General features: G+C 41.1%; 1 protein-coding gene across 2 annotated transcripts in view; it reads left to right on the plus strand.

Moving 5' to 3' along the window:
* The window catches only part of itfg1 (integrin alpha FG-GAP repeat containing 1), a 257780-nt gene that overhangs the window by 179763 nt on the left and 58676 nt on the right, over positions 1 to 19341 (plus strand). For both annotated transcript variants that reach the window (XM_059651685.1, XM_059651684.1), the window contains exon 11: positions 2655 to 2763. In XM_059651685.1, the coding sequence (XP_059507668.1) occupies positions 2655 to 2763 (109 nt within the window). The remainder of the gene's footprint in view (positions 1 to 2654; positions 2764 to 19341) is intronic.

Genomic DNA, 19341 nt, shown 5'->3' on the forward strand with positions numbered 1-19341 from the left:
GAGATTTTAAAACTGGTGAATTCCATGTTTAGACCACTGGGCTGTAGGCTCTTGAGGTGGAATGTGAGGTGCTGCTCCTCCAGTTTGTGAGTGGTGTCATAACGTAGCAAAATGTGTCTGAAAATCAGCATTGCTTCATTAATGAAACTTTGATTACTCTGTTTAGTAGTCAGACCCAAAGTAATAACTATCTGATTATTTTGTTCTTCTTCATAAGTTTCTTGCTATGAAAAGTTTCAAAGTATGCTCATACTTTTTAAACATTTTAAGATGCTGCTTATAACATATCATTTTGGTCCCTCCAGATGGCTGCCCTAATACCTGCTTACATGGTTTTGCCATTTTTTTAATAACATTGGTTCAAAATACTTCACAGCATTTTATAATGTGAATAGTTGTTTGTATACAAGCTGTTGGTGTAGAATAGTAGATTGCTACGCCAAAATAAAAATTGCATTTTGTTCATCACGTTGCAAGAAATATTTACTCATGTTTCTTGAAATATATTTAAATATAATCATAATTATGTTTTAAATTATTTAGATTAATGCAGCTTTGATTAACAAAGTTTTAAATTGTGACAGTATGTCAGGGGCCTAGGACTTATTAGACAAAAGAAAGTCTATCTATTTTGCCTATCATACCAATTGTCACGTGCCAATTCACATGCCACGTTAATTGGCTCACTGACTTTGGCCCCTATCCTTCTCTTTTTCTTAAACCTTCCCTATCAATTATTCTACAAAAGACTCAGACATGAGGTGGAGAAAACCTCAGCGAGTAAGAGGTTTGGAAACCAAAGACTAAAGCCACCTGTTTTCATTCAAGCATACTTTGTTTGCCAGTTGCCATGTGTCATGTTTCAGATCACACAGAATATTCCACAATGTTTGCTTAAAGGAATTACCTAGTTTGAATTTGGGTAAAACAGCATTGTTTGTTTCCACCACCACCCTACGGAGTCTGCTGTACAGATTGACCACTTATCAACTAAATTAATATTTCGAAGATTTGTTTTGAACTTGTCAGAAAAATGTTTGAAGGGAACAAAATGAAGTAGCTTATCAGGTCTGAATTTTCCTCATCACTTTAGAGCCCTAAAAACAACAATCATGTCATCTTTCAACCTCTGTTCCGGTGAGAACATCCCCAATTTACAGAAATGTGGATAATTCAATCCCTTCATCACCTTGCTCATTTTGGATGCTGTCTTCTTTATCTTTTTTAATAATGCAATATATTTTTATACATTGACAATCAGAACTATGCACAGTAGTCCAAGTATGGTCAAACCAATGATTTATAAAATGGAAAGATTGCCTCTCAATTTTTTTTCAAATTCTGTACAGCTAATTTCAGTATTAAAATCTTTGTTTCCATGAAAAGCACCTTATGTTTCCTTGCATGGAATTTCACCTGTTCATTGTGAGCCCAATTTCCAAGTATATTCTAAGCTTCTATTTAATTTATAAACAAAAACAGAAGTTGCTGGAAAAGCTCAGCTGGTCTGGCAACACCTGTGAAGAGAAATCAGAGTTAACATTTCGGGTCCAGTAACCTTTCCTCGGTTTTGAGGACATGTCATCAGACGCAAAACATTAACCTACGCCGTGGAAACAGGCCCTTCAGCCCAACAAGTCCACACTGGCCCTTGGAACTTACCACCCAGATCCATCCCCCTATAACCCACTCACCCCTGAACTCTACAGGCAATTTAGAATGGCCAATCCACCTAGCCTGCACCTCTTTAGACTCTAGGAAGAAAGCAGAGCACCCGGAGGAAACCCGCGCAGACACGGGGAGAATGTGCAAACTCCACAGAGACAGTCATCCAAGGCTGGCATCGAACCCAGGTCCCTGGCACTGTGAGGCAACAGTGCTAACCACTGAGCTGACTCTGATTTCTCTTCACAGATGCTGCCAGACCTGCTGAGCTTTTCCAGCAATTTCTGTTTTTTTTTCAACTTACAGCATTCACAGTTCTTTTGGTTTTTATTTTCTACTTAATTATCATGCTCAGCTTTGAAGTTCATTAGTTCCAAGGATGAGGAACTTCATGGACTACTATATAGACTGGAGAAGCTGGGGCTGTTTGTGTAGAAATAATGATTGAGAGGAAGTGTCTTCTCAAAAGTCATGAGGGGTTTTGATAGAGTACAGAGATACAAATGGTTCCCCTTGATGGGAGGCTCAATAATCAGAGGTTCTGATTAGGGTAATTTACAAAGAGGCATAGATGGCATGAGGAATACTTTTATACATTATAAAAGTTTTATACTTTTTTAACAAGGTTAGGCTTTGGGATGCTATGCCTATGAATTTAGTGGAGGCAGATTCAACTGGAGTCTTCAGAACAGACTTGGGTGATCATTTGAATTGGGGGAAAAAAACTTGCATTTCAGCATAGAAGGGTAGGGGAAGTGGGACTTGTCAAATTACTGTTCCAGAAAGCTGGCATGGACATGATAGGCTGAGTAGCCTCTTCCTGTACATTGTTTATGACTCTATGGACACATCAGCTTCTTTGCTGAACAGGATTTTCAAATGCAGTTTTTTTAACATATGTATTAAAAGGTACCGTATCATGAAAGTTTTCGCAATTATACATAATAACATTATACGCTTTCTCATGTGTTAAATGTTTGTTGTGACAGGGTATCTTGGACTTGCTTGTATTAAACAAAAATAAGGAAAAATCAGAGTTCACCATCCATGCTTTGCGAAATAACTTTGATGCTGATGCTTACTTTGTGAAAGTCATTGGTGAGTAGACCGTCACACACTTTTTGTATATTAAAATCAAGTAATCCTTCATAAACAATTAGAAGATTATTTTAGTAATGCTGTTCAAAAATGTTAGAAAACTGCTGTTAGTTTTAGAAATTGAAGCAATGCTAATTGACCAGCATTTATGGAAAGTATAAACAAGTTATCTTCAAACCCCAGTAATGCTTGTGGCTTGAAAGCATTTTCCACTGTTGTAATGTTCTGAGTTGTCTGGTTTTGCTGGGAAATTTTATGAACTAGTTTGTTCTTGCAGATAAGCTAAAAGTGTTGATATCCAATTCTCCCCCAATCTCAATCAAGACACGTTTGGAACAGCAACTCATATTCCGCTTGGGAACCCTGCAGCCCAATGGTATCAATGTGGATTTCACCAGCTTCAAAATCTCCCCTTCCCCCACCGCATCCCAAAACCAGCCCAGTTTGTCCCCTCCCCCCACTGCATCACACAACCAGCCCAGCTCTTCCCCTCCACCCACTGCATCCCAAAACCAGTCCGGCCTGTCTCTGCCTCCCTAACCTGTTTTTCCTCTCACCCATCCCTTCCTCCCACCCCAAGCCGCACCTCCATCTCCTACCTACTAACCTCATCCCACCTCCTTGACCTATCCATCTTCCCTGGACTGACCTATCCCCTCCCTACCTCCCCACCTATACTCTACTCTCCACCTATCTTCTTTTCACTCCATCTTCGGTCCGCCTCCCCCTCTCTCCCTATTTATTCCAGAACCCTCACCCCATCCCCCTCTCTGATGAAGGGTCTAGGCCCGAAACGTCAGCTTTTGTGCTCCTGAGATGCTGCTGGGCCTGCTGTGTTCATCCAGCCTCACATTTTATTATCTTGGATTGCCCAGCATCTGTAGTTCCCATTATCACTCACTTATATAGTGTGCCAGGGTGTTGATTAATAATCAGCCCATTAACATCCTCATCGCCATGAAAATATTCTACTTACCTAAGCCATTCCTCCAGTACCCTCTTCATCTTCATTCCTTTCAATGCAGGAGATAAAGACTCAATACCTGGTTTAACCATTCATGGATCTCATTTTCTGAAGTGCATAAGAGCAGGATTGTGAAAGCTTATGAAAGCTCAGGATCAATACCTGGCTGCCTTTTTGAACTGCAAAACATCATCTTAAATCTATCTCCCTTGTCTACAGCACCCTCTTTTTTTAAGACACATTGTCAACAGATGTTTTGTCATCAACCAGTTCAGCCATATTGTGACATACCTCTCAAGCAGGTGGGACCTGAACCCGGCAGAGATAGGGATGCTGCCACTGCACCTCAAGAGCCCTTCAGAAATGTTTGTTTTGAATGTTAGCAAACATTTGCTTTTAATTATGCACATTATCTAAACATTTAGCATTTCAATTTTAAATGTGCTATTGCAACTGATTTGACACGGCATTATTCTGCCTCCAGCAGTGGCCTAAACACGAAACACATTTTTATAATTTTTACATCAACCTATTCAGGGATATTTTGACACATTTCTTTAGCAAATGGAACTTGAACCTGAGCCTCCTGACTCAGCGGTAGGGACACTGCCACTGTGCCACAAAAGCCCCCGTCAGCCACACTTGTTTTAATCTGGAAGTGCTAACATAAAGAACTGAACAACCTTTCCCACCCCACATCACTCTAGCGATTTCCCCTTGTTAACCACCGCCACTAAATCAAAAATGTTTATTCTTAATTATATCCAGAAATGCTGTTACACACAACTGGATGGTTTTATCTTCCCAATACCTGTCATTTTTTTTTCATCTATTAACTACCACCAGTAAGCCGTCTATATTTTTCAATGATTAATTTACAGGCAGAGTCCATTAAGACCATCAAAGGTGGTGGGCCTAAATCAAATTTTTACAAATTCTTAAATTTTAAGAGATGCACCATAGAAAGAGTCCTATCTGGATGCATCACCGCATGGTATGACAATTGCTGTTCCCAAGATCAAAAGAAACTACAGAGAGTTATGAACACAACCCAGTTCTTCACACAGACCAGCCTCCCATTTGTTGGCTTCATCTATACTTCCCGCTGCATCAGGAAAGCAACCAACATAATCAAAAACAACTCCCACCCTGGTTATTCTCTCTTCCACCTTCTTCTGTTGGGCAAAGAATATAAAAGTTTGTGTACATGTATAAACAGATTCAAGAACAGCTTCTTCCCTGCTCTTATCAGACTTTTGAATGGGCCTCTTTAATGTTAATGTTGAAGTAAATGCTGTACAGCAACAGCCCATACAAGAAGCTTTTCATTGCCAGACGGAAGGCCACGTAGAGCATCTCCACAAGGCTTCTCGGGTTGTGAGGCATGGGCTGCTGTGGGAGGTTCAAGAAGCTACGATGAAATTTTGAGAGATGCGACTCTTGTGTTTATACAGAAGTACTCTTACACGCAACCAAATACCACTTCAAGGATATGATATTTCCACTAGAAGGGTTTTCTTTTTCATCTTTGACATCCTAAATTATTTTTATATTAAAAGAAATAAGAGAAATGGGTTAATTAGGAGATAGCTGGAAGTGGCTTAAACAGAGACCTGGGGAAAATTAGCAAGCTTCTGTATGATGGATTAGAATGGATAGAATAAATAAAACAAGGGGGATAAGAAAGATGCCAGTAAGAAAATACATTTATTCAAGTTACTGTACTTGAAAGACAGCATTATCATATGTTTCTTCTGGGAGGGGAATGAAATGCTCTGATTTATAATCTCATGGTTGCTTTGTTCCACACCTTGCCCTACAGTATTGCCTGAAGTATAACTTTTAGAAGAAAAAGGTGTTCAAATTCAATTAACAAATCTTTTAGCAAAGCTGGAAATGGGGAGATGAGTAAATTCCTTCATAGCACTGAATTTTGAATGGCTATTTTATTCAGTTCAGTGAAAAGTATTATACTTACCCTCTTTTCAGCTCTGTAGCAAAATTTATATCCTTCACATTTGCCCGTCTTTTCTTTGATAGATTCTGACAGACCTGCTATCAATTTTGCAGGTTTTTGAGTTTACTTGCAATTGCTGGTGCTTATGATGAGGTTTTTATTCTTGTATTTAAATTCTTTTTAACGTTTTGCCTTTCAAGAATGCTGTTAATGTTTGTAGTAGAGTCACACAAAGTTGTAGCTTGAAACTGGTTGATCCAAATCCAAATCCAAATCCAAATCCAAATCCAAATCCAGGAATTTAGAAAGTGAAGAAAATCAGTGAACTGAGGGAGGAAGTACTGTTCTTGTGTTTTACAAAAATGTGACCAATTTAAAAGAGAAAACTGGGGACAGCGAGACCTGAGGGCACAAGTCCATAGGCATTAAGTAAGAGTGCAGATTGTGTAATGGATTAAAGTTCTAAACTGGAGTATTGGTTTAAATTGGTACTGAAGAGATACATGTATTTAATTTATGGCATAGCAAATTAAATGCCATAATGAAGTTGCGGTAATCAATGAATGATATTCTAAACTTGAAATCTAAGTAGTTAAATACAAACAACCCCCAGATGGCGAGGCAGCTGACGTATTGCAGCTGTAGTATGTGGGTACTGGTGGATTCCTATGTGATCCAGAGCAACCAAATCTTCTGTAATACTCCGCAACTCCAAAAGAATTGCAGCTCTCAGTTGAGGAGCTGGAGTTTGAGCTTCAGACATTGTGATGGGTTGGGGTGGTGTGATGGTATCGGACTTAACTGGTGATCTTGTTCCAGGCCGCAGTAACACCCCTTAGGTTAGGTACTTTTGATTTTGTTTGTGGTCAAGGACAGGGCACAGAGGAAGAGTAGAGGGGCTGAGTGAAAGGGAAGGAACTATGGGGATCAAAAAGGTAGCAATGGAAGAAACTCTACCATTTTGATTTTCCTACAGGTTCAATGTTCTTGCAACCAGTTTGAATGAAAGCAAAAACAGGGACGATAGGCAGGTCGATTCACGGCAGCGTGGTACAGGGAACCATTCAAATGGAGGGAACAAAAGATCAGCATTGTCGTAGTAGGGAACAGTGGAATTCGGGAGATAGACTTATTGTCTGCAGTTGAGAACATCAGTCTTGAAGGTTGTTTTACCTGCCCTTGCCAGAGGTAAGAACAACATATCAGGGTTGGAGAGGAATTTTGAGTGGGCAGAGAAGTGTACAGTTTCTCTTGTCTACATGGGTATCAATGACATCAAAATGAGTATAAAAGAGTTCTGCTGAGAGAGTATGAGCAGCTAGGAATTAAGTTAAAATGCATAAGGATATTACATCACAAGTGGTTTTCAGTAGGGTAAATGAGGTCAGAGAGAGTACCTAGAACATCGAACAGTACAGCACAGCACAGGCCCTTCGGCCCACGATGTTGTGCCAAACTTTTACCCTAATTCTAAGGCCCTAGGGAAAAGTCTCCAGCTGTCCACTTTATACCTCTAATCAATCCTCTGTCAAGTCACTTGTCATCCTTTGTCATTCTAAAGAGAAAAGCTCTAGCGCTCTCAACCTTTCTTCGTAAGACCTTCCCTCCATTCCAGGCAATATCTTGATAAATCTCCTGATAAATCTGCTCTGCACCTTTTCCAACACTTCCACATCTTTCCTGTGATGAGGCGACCAGATGAATGCATGGCTCAAAGGTCAATGTAGAGAGATGGGCTATACCATTGGAACAGCCTTCATCTGGACAACCTGACAACTGAGGCTTGTAGTCGTAACGACTTCACACAAAATAGTTTGGTGTGGGGGAGAGGGATGGGGAGGGTTCCTATGCGGGACGTTTTGCAAAGCTAAAGCAAAAAGATAAGTCAATAGTAAAATGATCAGAATATAAACACAAACAAATGGGATATACTGGCAAATTAAGTCGGTGTATGAAAGGTTAGAATTAGATGCTCTTTGTGGGAATGAATGCCGCATTCAAAGGAAGATGAATGAACTGAAAATACGAATAAATTAAGTGAGTATAACGTGATAGGCGTTCAGATATGTGGTTGCAAAGTTTTTGAGGCTGTTCAAGGATATTTGTCATTTTTAAAAGTTGGGAAGAAAACAAATTATGATAAGAAAGTACTGTAAGAAAGTAAGTAAGTACGTTAACAAGAAATTATTCTCAGATTGGATAATGTAGAATCATATGGGCGGAGGCAAGAAATAACAAGAGGAAAATGTCAAAAGTGGGACTAATCTATAGATCTCCTAACAGCAGCTATACTGTTGGACATAAGATAAATAGGGATATAATGAGGATGTGTAAATAAGGCAGTACATTAATCATAGGTGACTTGAATCTTCATGTTGGTTGGGAAAGTTGAATTGGTAGAGGTAGCCGTAAGAAAGCACTTGTATAGTGAATTTGAGACAGTTTACTTGAATAATATGCTGTGGATCCAACCAAGGATTAGGCTGTTTTGGATCTAATATGTTACGAAAAGTGAATAAAAAATGACCTGAGTAAAAGATTCCCTAGAAATTTACAGAAGAATTTAACATTCGCTTTGAAGGTGGGCAACTTCAGTTGGAACAACTGTGCTGTACTTAAATAAGGACTATTACAAAGGAATGAGGGCAGAGTTAGTTGAAATAGATTGGGAAAGGAGTTGAGCAGAAAAGGTCATTAGGGAACAATGGCAGACATTTAAGAAATGAATTCATCATTCAACAAGAATAAAACCCAGTGAAAAAGAAGGATTCTAGGAAGTGGATGTGGTAACCATGATTAATCAGTGAAGTAAAGGTTAGCATTGATTCACATGTTTTTTCTCTTTCAATGTTTCAAAGATTAGGGGTAAGCCAGAGGATCAGAGAAGTTTAAAAGAAAAACTACAAAAGGTGACCAAAAAAATTAATAAAAGGGGAGAAAATAAACTTGGAGTGTAAATTTGCAAATAAAATCAAGATGGACAGCAAAAGCTCATTTAAGTATGTAAAAAGGAAGAGAGAAGCCAAAGTGAATATAGAACATAGAAAAGTACAGCACAGTACAGGCCCTTCGGCCCACGATGTTGTGCCGTGGAATAATCCCAATCCAAAAATGAAATGACTTAACCTACATTCCTCTCAATTCACTGCTGTCCATGTGCATGTCCAGCAGTCGCTTAAATGTCACTAATGACTCCACTTCCACGACTACCACTGGTAAACTATTCCATGCGCTCACAACTCTCTGGGTGAAGAACCTCCCTCTGACGTCTCCTTTATATCTTCCTCCTAACACCTGAAAACTATGACCCCTCGTGGCAGTCAATCCTGCCCTGGGGGAAAGTCTCTGGCTATTGACTCTATCCATGCCTCTCATTACCTTGTACACCTCGATCAGGTCACCTCTCTTCCTCCTCCTCTCCAGTAAGAAAAGTCCAAGCTCAGTCAACCTCTCCTCGTAAGACAAGCCCTCCAGTCCAGGCAGCATCCTGGTAAACCTCCTTTGCACCCTCTCCCAAGCCTCCACATCTTTCCTGTAGTAAGGCAACCAGAACTGGACACAATATTCCAAGTGTGGTCTCACCAGGGTTTTGTAGAGCAGCAGCATAACCTCGCAGCTCCTAAACTCATGATCATAATGAATGGTGGTGCTGGCTCAAAGGGCCAAATGGCCTACTCCTGCACCTATTGTCTATGGTCTGTTATCTAAATGCCACAGCTTACAGCAACTGGTGAGAAAAAATAAACTGGCTTTTATCAGGCTTTAAGTATTTTAATGGAGAAAGAGACACACACACCATCTGTACCTTTCAGCAGTCTGAAGGCTTCTACCAATACTGTGCTTGCCATCAAGTCATTCAGCTAAGCAGGAGTCAATCAGGTAGCTGTTGTCAGGTGATGGCCTTTGTCGGTCACAACTAGTCATAACTCCACTTACAATGTTGCTGGTCGAATCTCATTCTGTACCCACCCCCTGGTGTCGGCTGAATATTGAGGGATATTTTTTATGAGGAGAGGTTGAGTGGGTTGAGACTGTACTGATTTTTAGAAGATTAAGAGACAATCTTTTTGAAACATGCAAGATTCACAGAGAACTTGACAGAGTAAATGCAGGGAAGTTGTTTCCTCTGTGGGAAGATCTAGGACTAGAGGGCATAATGTCAGAGCTGGAAGTCACCCAGTTAAGACAAAACTGAGAACGAATTTCTTGTGTCAATGGGTAGTGAGTCTGTGGATTTCTTGATCATAAACGCTCAGTTGCTAAGTATATTCAAGGCTAAGATAGATTTTCAATCATTAAGGAATCAAGGGTTGTGGTGAAAAGGCAAGAATGTGGACTTGAGGATTTTCAGATCAGCAGTAATCTCACTCAATGACTTATAGACGAAATGGACTGAATAGCCTACTTCTGCACCTAAAGCTTACGGAAAGGAGATGGAGCAACTCTGCCAGCAGAATTTTTTTTTCTTCATTCATTCACAGGATGAGGGCGTCATGGGCCAGGCAGCATTTATTGCCCATCTCTAATTTAGCATAGGGCAGTTAAGAGTCAACCACATTGTTGTAGGTCCGGAGCCATATGTAGGCCAGACCAGGTCAGGATGGCAGTTTCCTTCCCTAAAGGGCATTAGTGAACCAGATGGGGTTTTTTTTTCCAACAATCAGCAATGGATTCACAGTCATCATTAGACTGTGAATTCCAGATATTTATTGAAATCAAATTCTACCGTCTGCCGTGGCGGGATTTGAACCCCGGTCCCCAGAACATCCCCGGTCTTTGGATTAACAGTCCAGCGATAATACTACTAGGTCATCACCTCCCCTCAGTGTCAAAATAACGTAGATTAGTGAGAAATTATCTTGGGTAGGAGAATCAACATGTAGAGTTACTTGGATCATGTTAAGAAATGGCAAAGGAATGTGGCCATTTGACAATAGTTAACTACAGGACCAAACAAAATACAATGAATAATGGGGATTGCTAATGAAAGCATTACAATGATCATAAAAGATTTTTATCATATGTATAAATTAGACAGATCATTTTGGAAAGACTAATCTGTAAGATTAGCTCATGTATTTGGGACAGTTTTTCAGAATAATACATTCTAGAGGCAACCAAGAAGTGGAGAAGTGTACTGAGACAGGATTCAAAGTGGAGAATCCTCAATATAAGACCTATTAAATGAAGATAGACTTTCCCATTCAGTTTGAAGCTGATAAATTTGAGTTTGAAACTATTCTTTTAAATTTACAATGGACTAGAAAAATAAGCTGAAAGGTAAGGTTGTGCAGAAGCAGTAGCAAATATTTGGAAGGCATCTAATAGATGTTCAGAAATTATTTATTCAACAGAGAAAGAAAGTTCTACAAGAAGGATATGCTATCTTTGGCTGGCCAAGGAAGTTCGGAACAGTATCAAATTGAAAGGATGCATAACGCTTCAAAACATGGGGAAAACTTTACAAACCAGCAAAGGATGACTAAAGTGATAATGGAGGATGAATTTGAGATGGAGGGAAAATTAGCAAGAAATGTAAAAAACTAAAGGAGGATGTGCCGGAAATTTAGGAAGGAGGATGTGCCAGAAATTTTGAAAAACATGAGGATAGATAAGTCCCCTGGGCCAGATGGGGAAGCGAGGGAAGTAATTCATGCCCCTTTGGCAATGATCTTTGCGTCCTGACTGTCCACTGGAGTAATACCAGAAGATTGGAAATGTCATTCCCTTGTTCAAGAAAGGGAATAGGGATGATCCTGGAAATTGCAGACCGGTCAGCCTTAGTTCTGTGGTGGGCAAATTATTGGAGACAATTCTGAGAGATTGGGATTTATAACCATAAATACTATGTTTTAAAGCATTGTGCATCCTTTCTTTCAATTTAACACTGTTCTGAACTTGCTTGACCAGCCAAAGATAGCACATCCTTCTTGTAAAGTTTTTCTTTCTCTTTTTGAATAAAAAATTTCTGAAGAGTTATTAGATGTCTTCTTAAATATTTGCCATTGCTTCACTACAACCTTACCGTTTAGCTTTATTTTCTGGCCCGCTATAAATGTCTTTATTTAAATTTAAAAGAATAGTTTCTAACTCAAATTTCTTACCTTCAAACTGTGTGGGAAATTCTACCATCATATAATAGGTCTTTGGAAAAGCACAGTTTAATTAGAAATAGTCAGCATGGTTTTGTGAAGGGCAGGTCATTCCTCACAAGCCTTATGTGACAAAACACATGGATGAAGGTAGAGCAGTGGATATGGAGTACATAGATTTTAGCAAGGCGTTCAACAATGTTCCACATGGTAGGTTCATTCAGAAAGTAAGGAGATATGGGATTCAGGAAAATTTGGCTATCTGGATATAAAACTGGCTGTCCAATAGACGACAGATGGTGGTAGAAGATGGAAAGTATTTGGCCTAGAGCTTGGAGACCAGTGGCGTTCCGTACGGATCTGTTCTTGGATCTCTGCTCTTTGTAATCTTTATAAATGACTTGGATGAGGAAGTGGAAGGATGACTTCTTAAGTTTGACGATGACACGAAGGTTGGTGGAGTTGTGGACAACGTGGAGAGCTGTTTTAGGTTGCAACAGGACATTGACAGGATGCAGAGCTGGGCAAAGAAGTGGCAGATGGAATTCAACCCAGAAAAGTGTGAAGTGATTCATATTGGAAGTTTGAATTTGAATGCAGAATACAGGGTTAATCGCAGGATTCTTGGCAGTGTGGAAGAACAGAGGAATCTTGGGGCCCACGTCCATAGATCCCTCAAAGTTGCTACCCAAATTGACAGAGTTGTAAAGAAGATATATGGTGTGTTGGCTTTCATTGGCAGGGGAACTGACTTTAAGAACCATGAGGTAATGCTGCAGCTGTAGAAAATTCTGGTTACGCCACACTTACAGTATTGTGTTCAGTTCTGGTTACTTCATTGTAGGAAGGATGTGGAAGCTTTAAGAGACGGTGCAGATTTTACCAGGATGCTGCCTGGACTGGAGGGCAGGTCTTATGAGGAAAGGTTGAGGGAGCTAGGTCTTCTTACATAGGAGCTAAGAAGGATGGGAGGCAACTTGATAGAGATTTACAAGATGATCAGACGCATAGATAGAGTGGATAGTCAGAGACTTTTTCCCAGGGCAGAAATGACTATTACAAGGGGGCATAATTTTAAGGTGATTGGAGGAAGGTATAGGGCAGATGTCAGAGACAGGTTCTTCACACAGAGAGTGGTGGGTGTGTGGAATGCACTGCAGGCAGTGGTAGTGGAGTCAGATACTTTAGAGACTTTGAAGCGACTCTTGGGTAGGTACATGGAGGATAGTAAAATATAGGGTATGCAGGGTAGATTGATCTTAGTAGGATAAATAGATCGGCACAACATCATGGGCTGAAGGGCCTGTACTGTTCTATGTTCTATATTCTATGAAACAATAACAGATGTCCATAAGTGTATATAAAATGAAAGAAGTTGTGACAGTGAGCATTAATCCCTCAGAAGGAATTAATAATAGTAAAAAAGATTAATCTTTTCAGTGGGCTAAAGTCTCTAACTGCACCTTACAAACTTGAAACCCTCCAACTTTAGATGCTCATCAAAGACAGTAAGCCTGTCCTAAAACTAATTGAGGTGTCAGTGACAGATCTACTGAGAACCCAACCTGTTTCACGTCACGCAGAGGGAAATTCCCTAGATTTGAATCTATGGTCTTTGAAGAATGGTTCTGAGGATGCACTATTTCAGATGAAGAGTCTTTAAAGATGGGGTCATTAAGCTGTATTTCATCTTGATGATCTAGGTATCTTTAAGTAATTTCAGAATGGTGACAAATGATAATTTCAACTCAGAACAGATGTTACACACTAATCTCAAAGAGACTGTGAAGAAACATGGGGAGAAATTAATTGGTAGTTTCAAAATGTAGTAAGCCCTGACTTCTTGGCAGGGTTTAGAGGCAATATCATTTGCATTTTGCTGAACCACTATTTAAAAAGCTTCATTATTGACAATATATCTGGTTTAGTTAGTGGACCCTCCCACTATAAAGGTCGTATTGATCTGTGCTGATGAATTCAATCAGTTATAACATTCAGAGCTATCTCTAAGTGATAGTGATTTTTTTTGTGTGTTTTAATGCAGCATTGGTTTCCATGTGCACTAATGCTATTAATGGAATGAGTATTGATTAATTTTAAGAGCAGTGCTCACATCCTAGTTCTTATCATCACATAGTAATAGCTGTCCTAAGAACCCATTTTTATATCCTTTTATCTTTTAAACACTGCTTTATTCTATTTGTATATTTTGTTAATTCACACTGCTCATTCACAAGCATCTATTTCTGAGCCCCTTTTGGTTTAATATTCAGAAAATTGCTGATTGTCTATTATCTTCAGTAATCAGTACAAAACATTTTAATCAATGGATGGTCATCAGCTTGACGGAATTAATTCCCGATAAACAAACTGTGATTGAATGAACCTCCGGATACAACGCATCAGCCTCCGACACTTCCGCCATCTACAATCCGACCCCACCATCCAAGACATTTTTCCATCCCCACCCCTGTCTGCTTTCCGGAGAGACCACTCTCTCCGTGACTCCCTTGTTCGCACCACACTGCCCTCCAACCCCACCACACCCGGCACCTTCCCCTGCAACCGCAGGAAATGCTACACTTGCCCCCACACTTCCTCCCTCACCCCTATCCCAGGCCACAAGATGACTTTCCACATTAAGCAGAGGTTCACCTGCACATCTGCCATTGTGGTATACTGCATCCACTGTACCCGGTGTGGCTCCCTCTACATTGGGGAAACCAAGCGGAGGCTTGGGTACCGCTTTGTAGAACACCTCCGCTCGGTTCGCAATAAACAACTGCACATGCCAGTCGCAAACCATTTCCACTCCCCCTCCCATTCTTTAGATGACATGTCCATCACGGGCCTCCTGCAGTGCCACAATGATGCCACCCGAAGGTTGCAGGAACAGCAACTCATATTCCGCTTGGGAACCCTGCAGCCCAATGGTATCAATGTGGACTTCACCAGTTTCAAAATCTCCCCTTCCCCCACCGCATCCCAAAAGCAGCCCAGTTCGCCCCCTCCCCCCACTGCACCACACAACCAGCCCAGCTCTTCCCCTCCACCCACTGCATCCCAAAACCAGTCCAACCTGTCTCTGCCTCCCTAACCTGTTCTTCCTCTTACCCATCCCTTCCTCCCACCCCAAGCCGCACCTCCATCTCCTACCTACCACCTCATTCCACCTCCTTGACCTGTCCGTCTTCCCTGAACTGACCTATCCCCTCCCTACCTCCCCACCTATACTCTCCTCTCCAACTCTCCTTTTCTCTCCATCTTCGGGCCACCTCCCCCTCTCTCCCTATTTCTTCCAGAACCCTCACCCCATCCCCCTCTATGATGAAGGGTCTAGGCCCGAAACATCAGCTTTTGTGCTCCTGAGATGCTGCTTGGCCTGCTGTGTTCATCCAGCCTCACATTTTATTATCTTGGAATTCTCCAGCATCTGCAGTTCCCATTATCACTATATCAACTACTTTATTGGTTCTTCTGCCAGTGCTGTCAGTTTCCACCCTGCAGCATTCTGAATAAAATTGCTGGATTTACTGAAGCCAACTATCAGGAAAACAAACAAACCTTTGTTCTTTCTGATCGTAATTCTAGCAAAGCTTATTTCTGGTATTGCCACCAGCTGCATTTAACATGTATTTCAGAAGTTAGCAACATGCCAATGATATAAAAGTAGTTTTAATCACAATTAGTGGGAGTAAGAAGCCGCTTTCTGCTTGGCTGAAAGGATTGAATGTTCTTTTACTTTGTTGCAGACTTTCATGTTATGTGAATGCCACTAAGGGGAATCACTGGAACCCGTTAAGCAAATCTCTGAAGCCAATGTATGAACTATGACTGTTCTCAGACAATGCTGGCATAAATCATTTTAAGATTTGAAACAGGGTCATCTTTTTGCACTTTGCCCAAGCTGTCTGGATCAGTGCTGTGTCCTAGGTAAAACATAATGCACAGCAGTGCAGAAAGTATCCGAGTGATCTTCTGTGTTCCACAAGGGTAGTTCTAATCATCTGCTCTCTACTACTTTGGACTCAAGGCTAACACTCACTGTAACGTTGCCACAGAACATACCTCTCACTATTGCATGCATCATGTCTACTCACCCTCCCAAACTACTAACCCTTATCTCCCTCTACACTCCATACTCAAACACCTGTGATACATCGCCAACTCTCACACTCCTGCATCTCCACTGTTGGCTCCTGCATCCACTTGCATCAAATTCAATTCCTCCTTTTGTCTCATTGAAGGAAAAGTTGTCTCACAACTAGGCTGAAAGAAACATTACCAGCAGTGACAGAGAATAGAGGAGTTGGTGGACTTGAAGCTCCTTCCACCATATGAGGAGAAAATGCTCAAGCTGGCTGAAGAACAGCTAGTGGGAGTGGTGAGAACTCAATGTGCCACCAAGTCGGCACCATCTTTGTGTTGTGCTGTGCCGCTTTCCCATTAACACTAATGCATAGTAATTGTTGCACATATTTTTATTCCTCTAATTCCTTCACTTGCCTTATGTAGGCATTAGTGGCATTCAGCAAACCTCCTTCTCAAAGATACCGGCACCAGAGATGCTTAAGTCCACTTCCTTCTCCAGAGGAGGATGCCACTGAAACTTCAGATAATGCCCAAAACACATTTGCAGCCTTCACTAATTCGGAGACTACCATCGTGGTGGTTGTCTATCTTGATTAGATTGTAGAGCACATCACTGTCTCCACAGGTGGTTGAAGAAATTCTGCCCCAAGTTTCCCTCATTCGAGAAGACAGCTGGAGACCAGGTGCTTACATAGCCTCAGCCAGAAGACAATTTCATGGTCTCGACCGTAAATGAACTTGACAAAATGCATAGACAGGAGTGGAAACAGTAGGCAGGTTTGTCAAAGACAGTCAGTAAACTGTGTTGAAGAATGAAGAAGCCTAATGACATTAACAGTGTTATGCTGGCTTCAGGATACATTATTCAGACTGTCCTCATGAAGAGGTTAACGTCAACCATGGAGAACCAGGTCCAGCACACCAGTGTCTGTCAGATACGCACACAAACCTTCATGCTATTTCTGTAACCATCAACAGTCAGCATCAATAAAATGGCAAGATAGGGCAGGTGACTGCCTTTCAGGGAGACGGGATGCTTCCAGCCTCTACCCATAGAGTAAGGGAGCCAAATACAGGAGCTCCTGAAATTTTCCATCAGGACACTTCAGAGATGCTCAAATCCTCCACTTCTCCTGCCTATAATGCCAACACCTGCAGAAGTTCCAGCCAAGGACAGTTAGCCTTCATCTGGGCAGGACATTTTCAGTGTACCTGGATCCTTGAAAGTCTAAGACCAGAGGGCATAGTCTTAGAATAAAGGGGTGCCAATTTGAGATTGAGATGATTGAACATCTTTGAAACTCCTTGCCACATAAGAGCTGTGATGCAGTGTCTTTGTGTACGTTTAAGGCTGAGACAGATTCTTGATCAGCAGGGAAATTGAGAGTTATGGGGAAAGGGCAGGAAAGTGGATGTGAGGAATATCGGATTTGCTATGATCCCGATGAATGGTGAAGCCGGCTCAAGGAGCCGAATGGCCTACTCCAGTTCTTTTTCCTCATAGTCTTGTGGATCAAGAAGCAAGAGTTTGTGTTTTGAGTCCTTTATAATATTTTTTCCACATGTCTTCTCAAAGATTTTCTGTGGTTAATAAAAACTATTTTAACCACTTATGGGACATGGACGTCTTTGGTTGGGCTGGCGTTTATTGCCCATCCCTAGATGCCCTTGAGAAGATAGTGGTTAGCTGCCTTCTTGAACCGCTGCAGTTCATGTGCCATTTGGTATGGAATTGTAGGATTTTGACTCGATGACACTGAAGGAACAGCAATTTCCATGTCATCTTGTAGATGGGGCACATTGTTGCTACTGTGTGTCATTTGTGAAGGGAGTGGATATTTGCATGTGGTGCTAATCAGGTGGGTTGCTTTGCCCTGGATGGTGTCAAGTTTCTTGAGTTCTGTTGGAGCTGCACTCAGCCAGGCAAGCGAAGAGTATTCCATCACGTTCCTGACTTGTGCCTTGTAGATGGTGGCAGGCTTTGGGGAAGCAGGCGGTGTACTTGTTGTAGTATTCCTCACCTCTGACCTGCTGTTGTAGCCATTATATTATATGGTTAGTCTAAATGAGTTTTTGCTCAGTCGTAACATTAAGATGTTGATATTGGGGATATAGAGATGGTAACACTATTGAATGTCGGAACACATTTTCTGTTTACTTGATGCTGTAATATTTTGAGTAAATTATTAATATTGAAAATCTTAAGGAATGCAAAAGAGAGAATGTATTTAACAAAGAGCTAAATGAGCATATGTGGTGATAATAATGCAATCACTACAAAACACCCAAGTCGATACCTTTCGACTGACAATTCTGGTGCTTCACAATGATCAATTCACTAATTCTTTCAATCTACTTCCTAGACTCGGTCATAATTTTTGTTTGTTTTTAAAAAGAAGAAAATGGATCACGCTTCATGATAGTTATTATGTGCAAGGAATTATGAGAAGGATAGTCACATCTACCTTTGGCGGCATGGTGGCTCAGTGGTTAGCACTGCAGCCTCACAGCGCCAGGGACCCAGGTCCAATTCCAGCCTCGGTAACTGTCTGTGTGGAGTCTGCGCATTCTCCCCGTGTCTGCATGGGTTTTCTCCGGGTGCTTGGTTTCCTCCCACAGTCCAAAGATGTGCAGGCTAGGTGGATTGGCCATGCTAAATTGCCCGTAGTGTTCACGGGTGTGTGGGTTATAGGGGGCTGGGTCTGGGTGGGATGATCCAAGGGGCGGTGTGGACTTGTTGGGCCAAAGGGCCTGTCTCCACACTGTAGGGAAGCTAATCTAATCTGTCATAGCTTCTTGTAACAGTTTTCCTTATCGCCAAAAAGAACATTATTGAACCATACAGATTTGCAGAACAAGAGGAAGATATTTGGCTCATCTTTCTTGCTAGATTTTTTGCTCAACTCATGAAAACTAATCTTGCTACCTCTCTCTTTCCCCACAGCTCTTGTCTTGCTCTGCTTCAAATGATTATCTGTCCTAAAATATAAGGAGGTCTGTTTCATAACAATTCCCTCTATCTATGCCTGGCAGAGAAATTGTACTTAAACTGTGCTGAAACCCTTTTATACCAATTTTAAATTTAAGACTCCTTGTCACTGACTTCCCAACCAGAGGAAATGATCTTTCCCAATTAACTTCATCAAAACTCTTTGCACATGTCAAAATCTCCACTAAATTTGCTCCATCTTTCCCTTCAGTTCTGAAATGATGTGGAGGTGCTGGTATTGCTCTGAGGTGGACAAGGTTAGAAATCACTTGATACCAGGTTCTAGTCCTGCAGATTTATTTGTAAAAACACAAGCTTGCAGATCCTGAGCGAGGGCCTATAACCTGATGGCGTGTAGTATCTGACCTTCAATACTGAAATACTGAATGCTACTTGAGCTTCTCTCCATAACTGTAATCTGTCATTCCTATTATCGTCTTGTAGATAAGCCTGTCACTTTATGTGAAAGTGTTTGAGGCTTATT

Source organism: Stegostoma tigrinum, chromosome 16 (assembly GCF_030684315.1).
Source record: "Stegostoma tigrinum isolate sSteTig4 chromosome 16, sSteTig4.hap1, whole genome shotgun sequence".
Taxonomy (NCBI): Eukaryota; Metazoa; Chordata; class Chondrichthyes; order Orectolobiformes; family Stegostomatidae; genus Stegostoma; species Stegostoma tigrinum.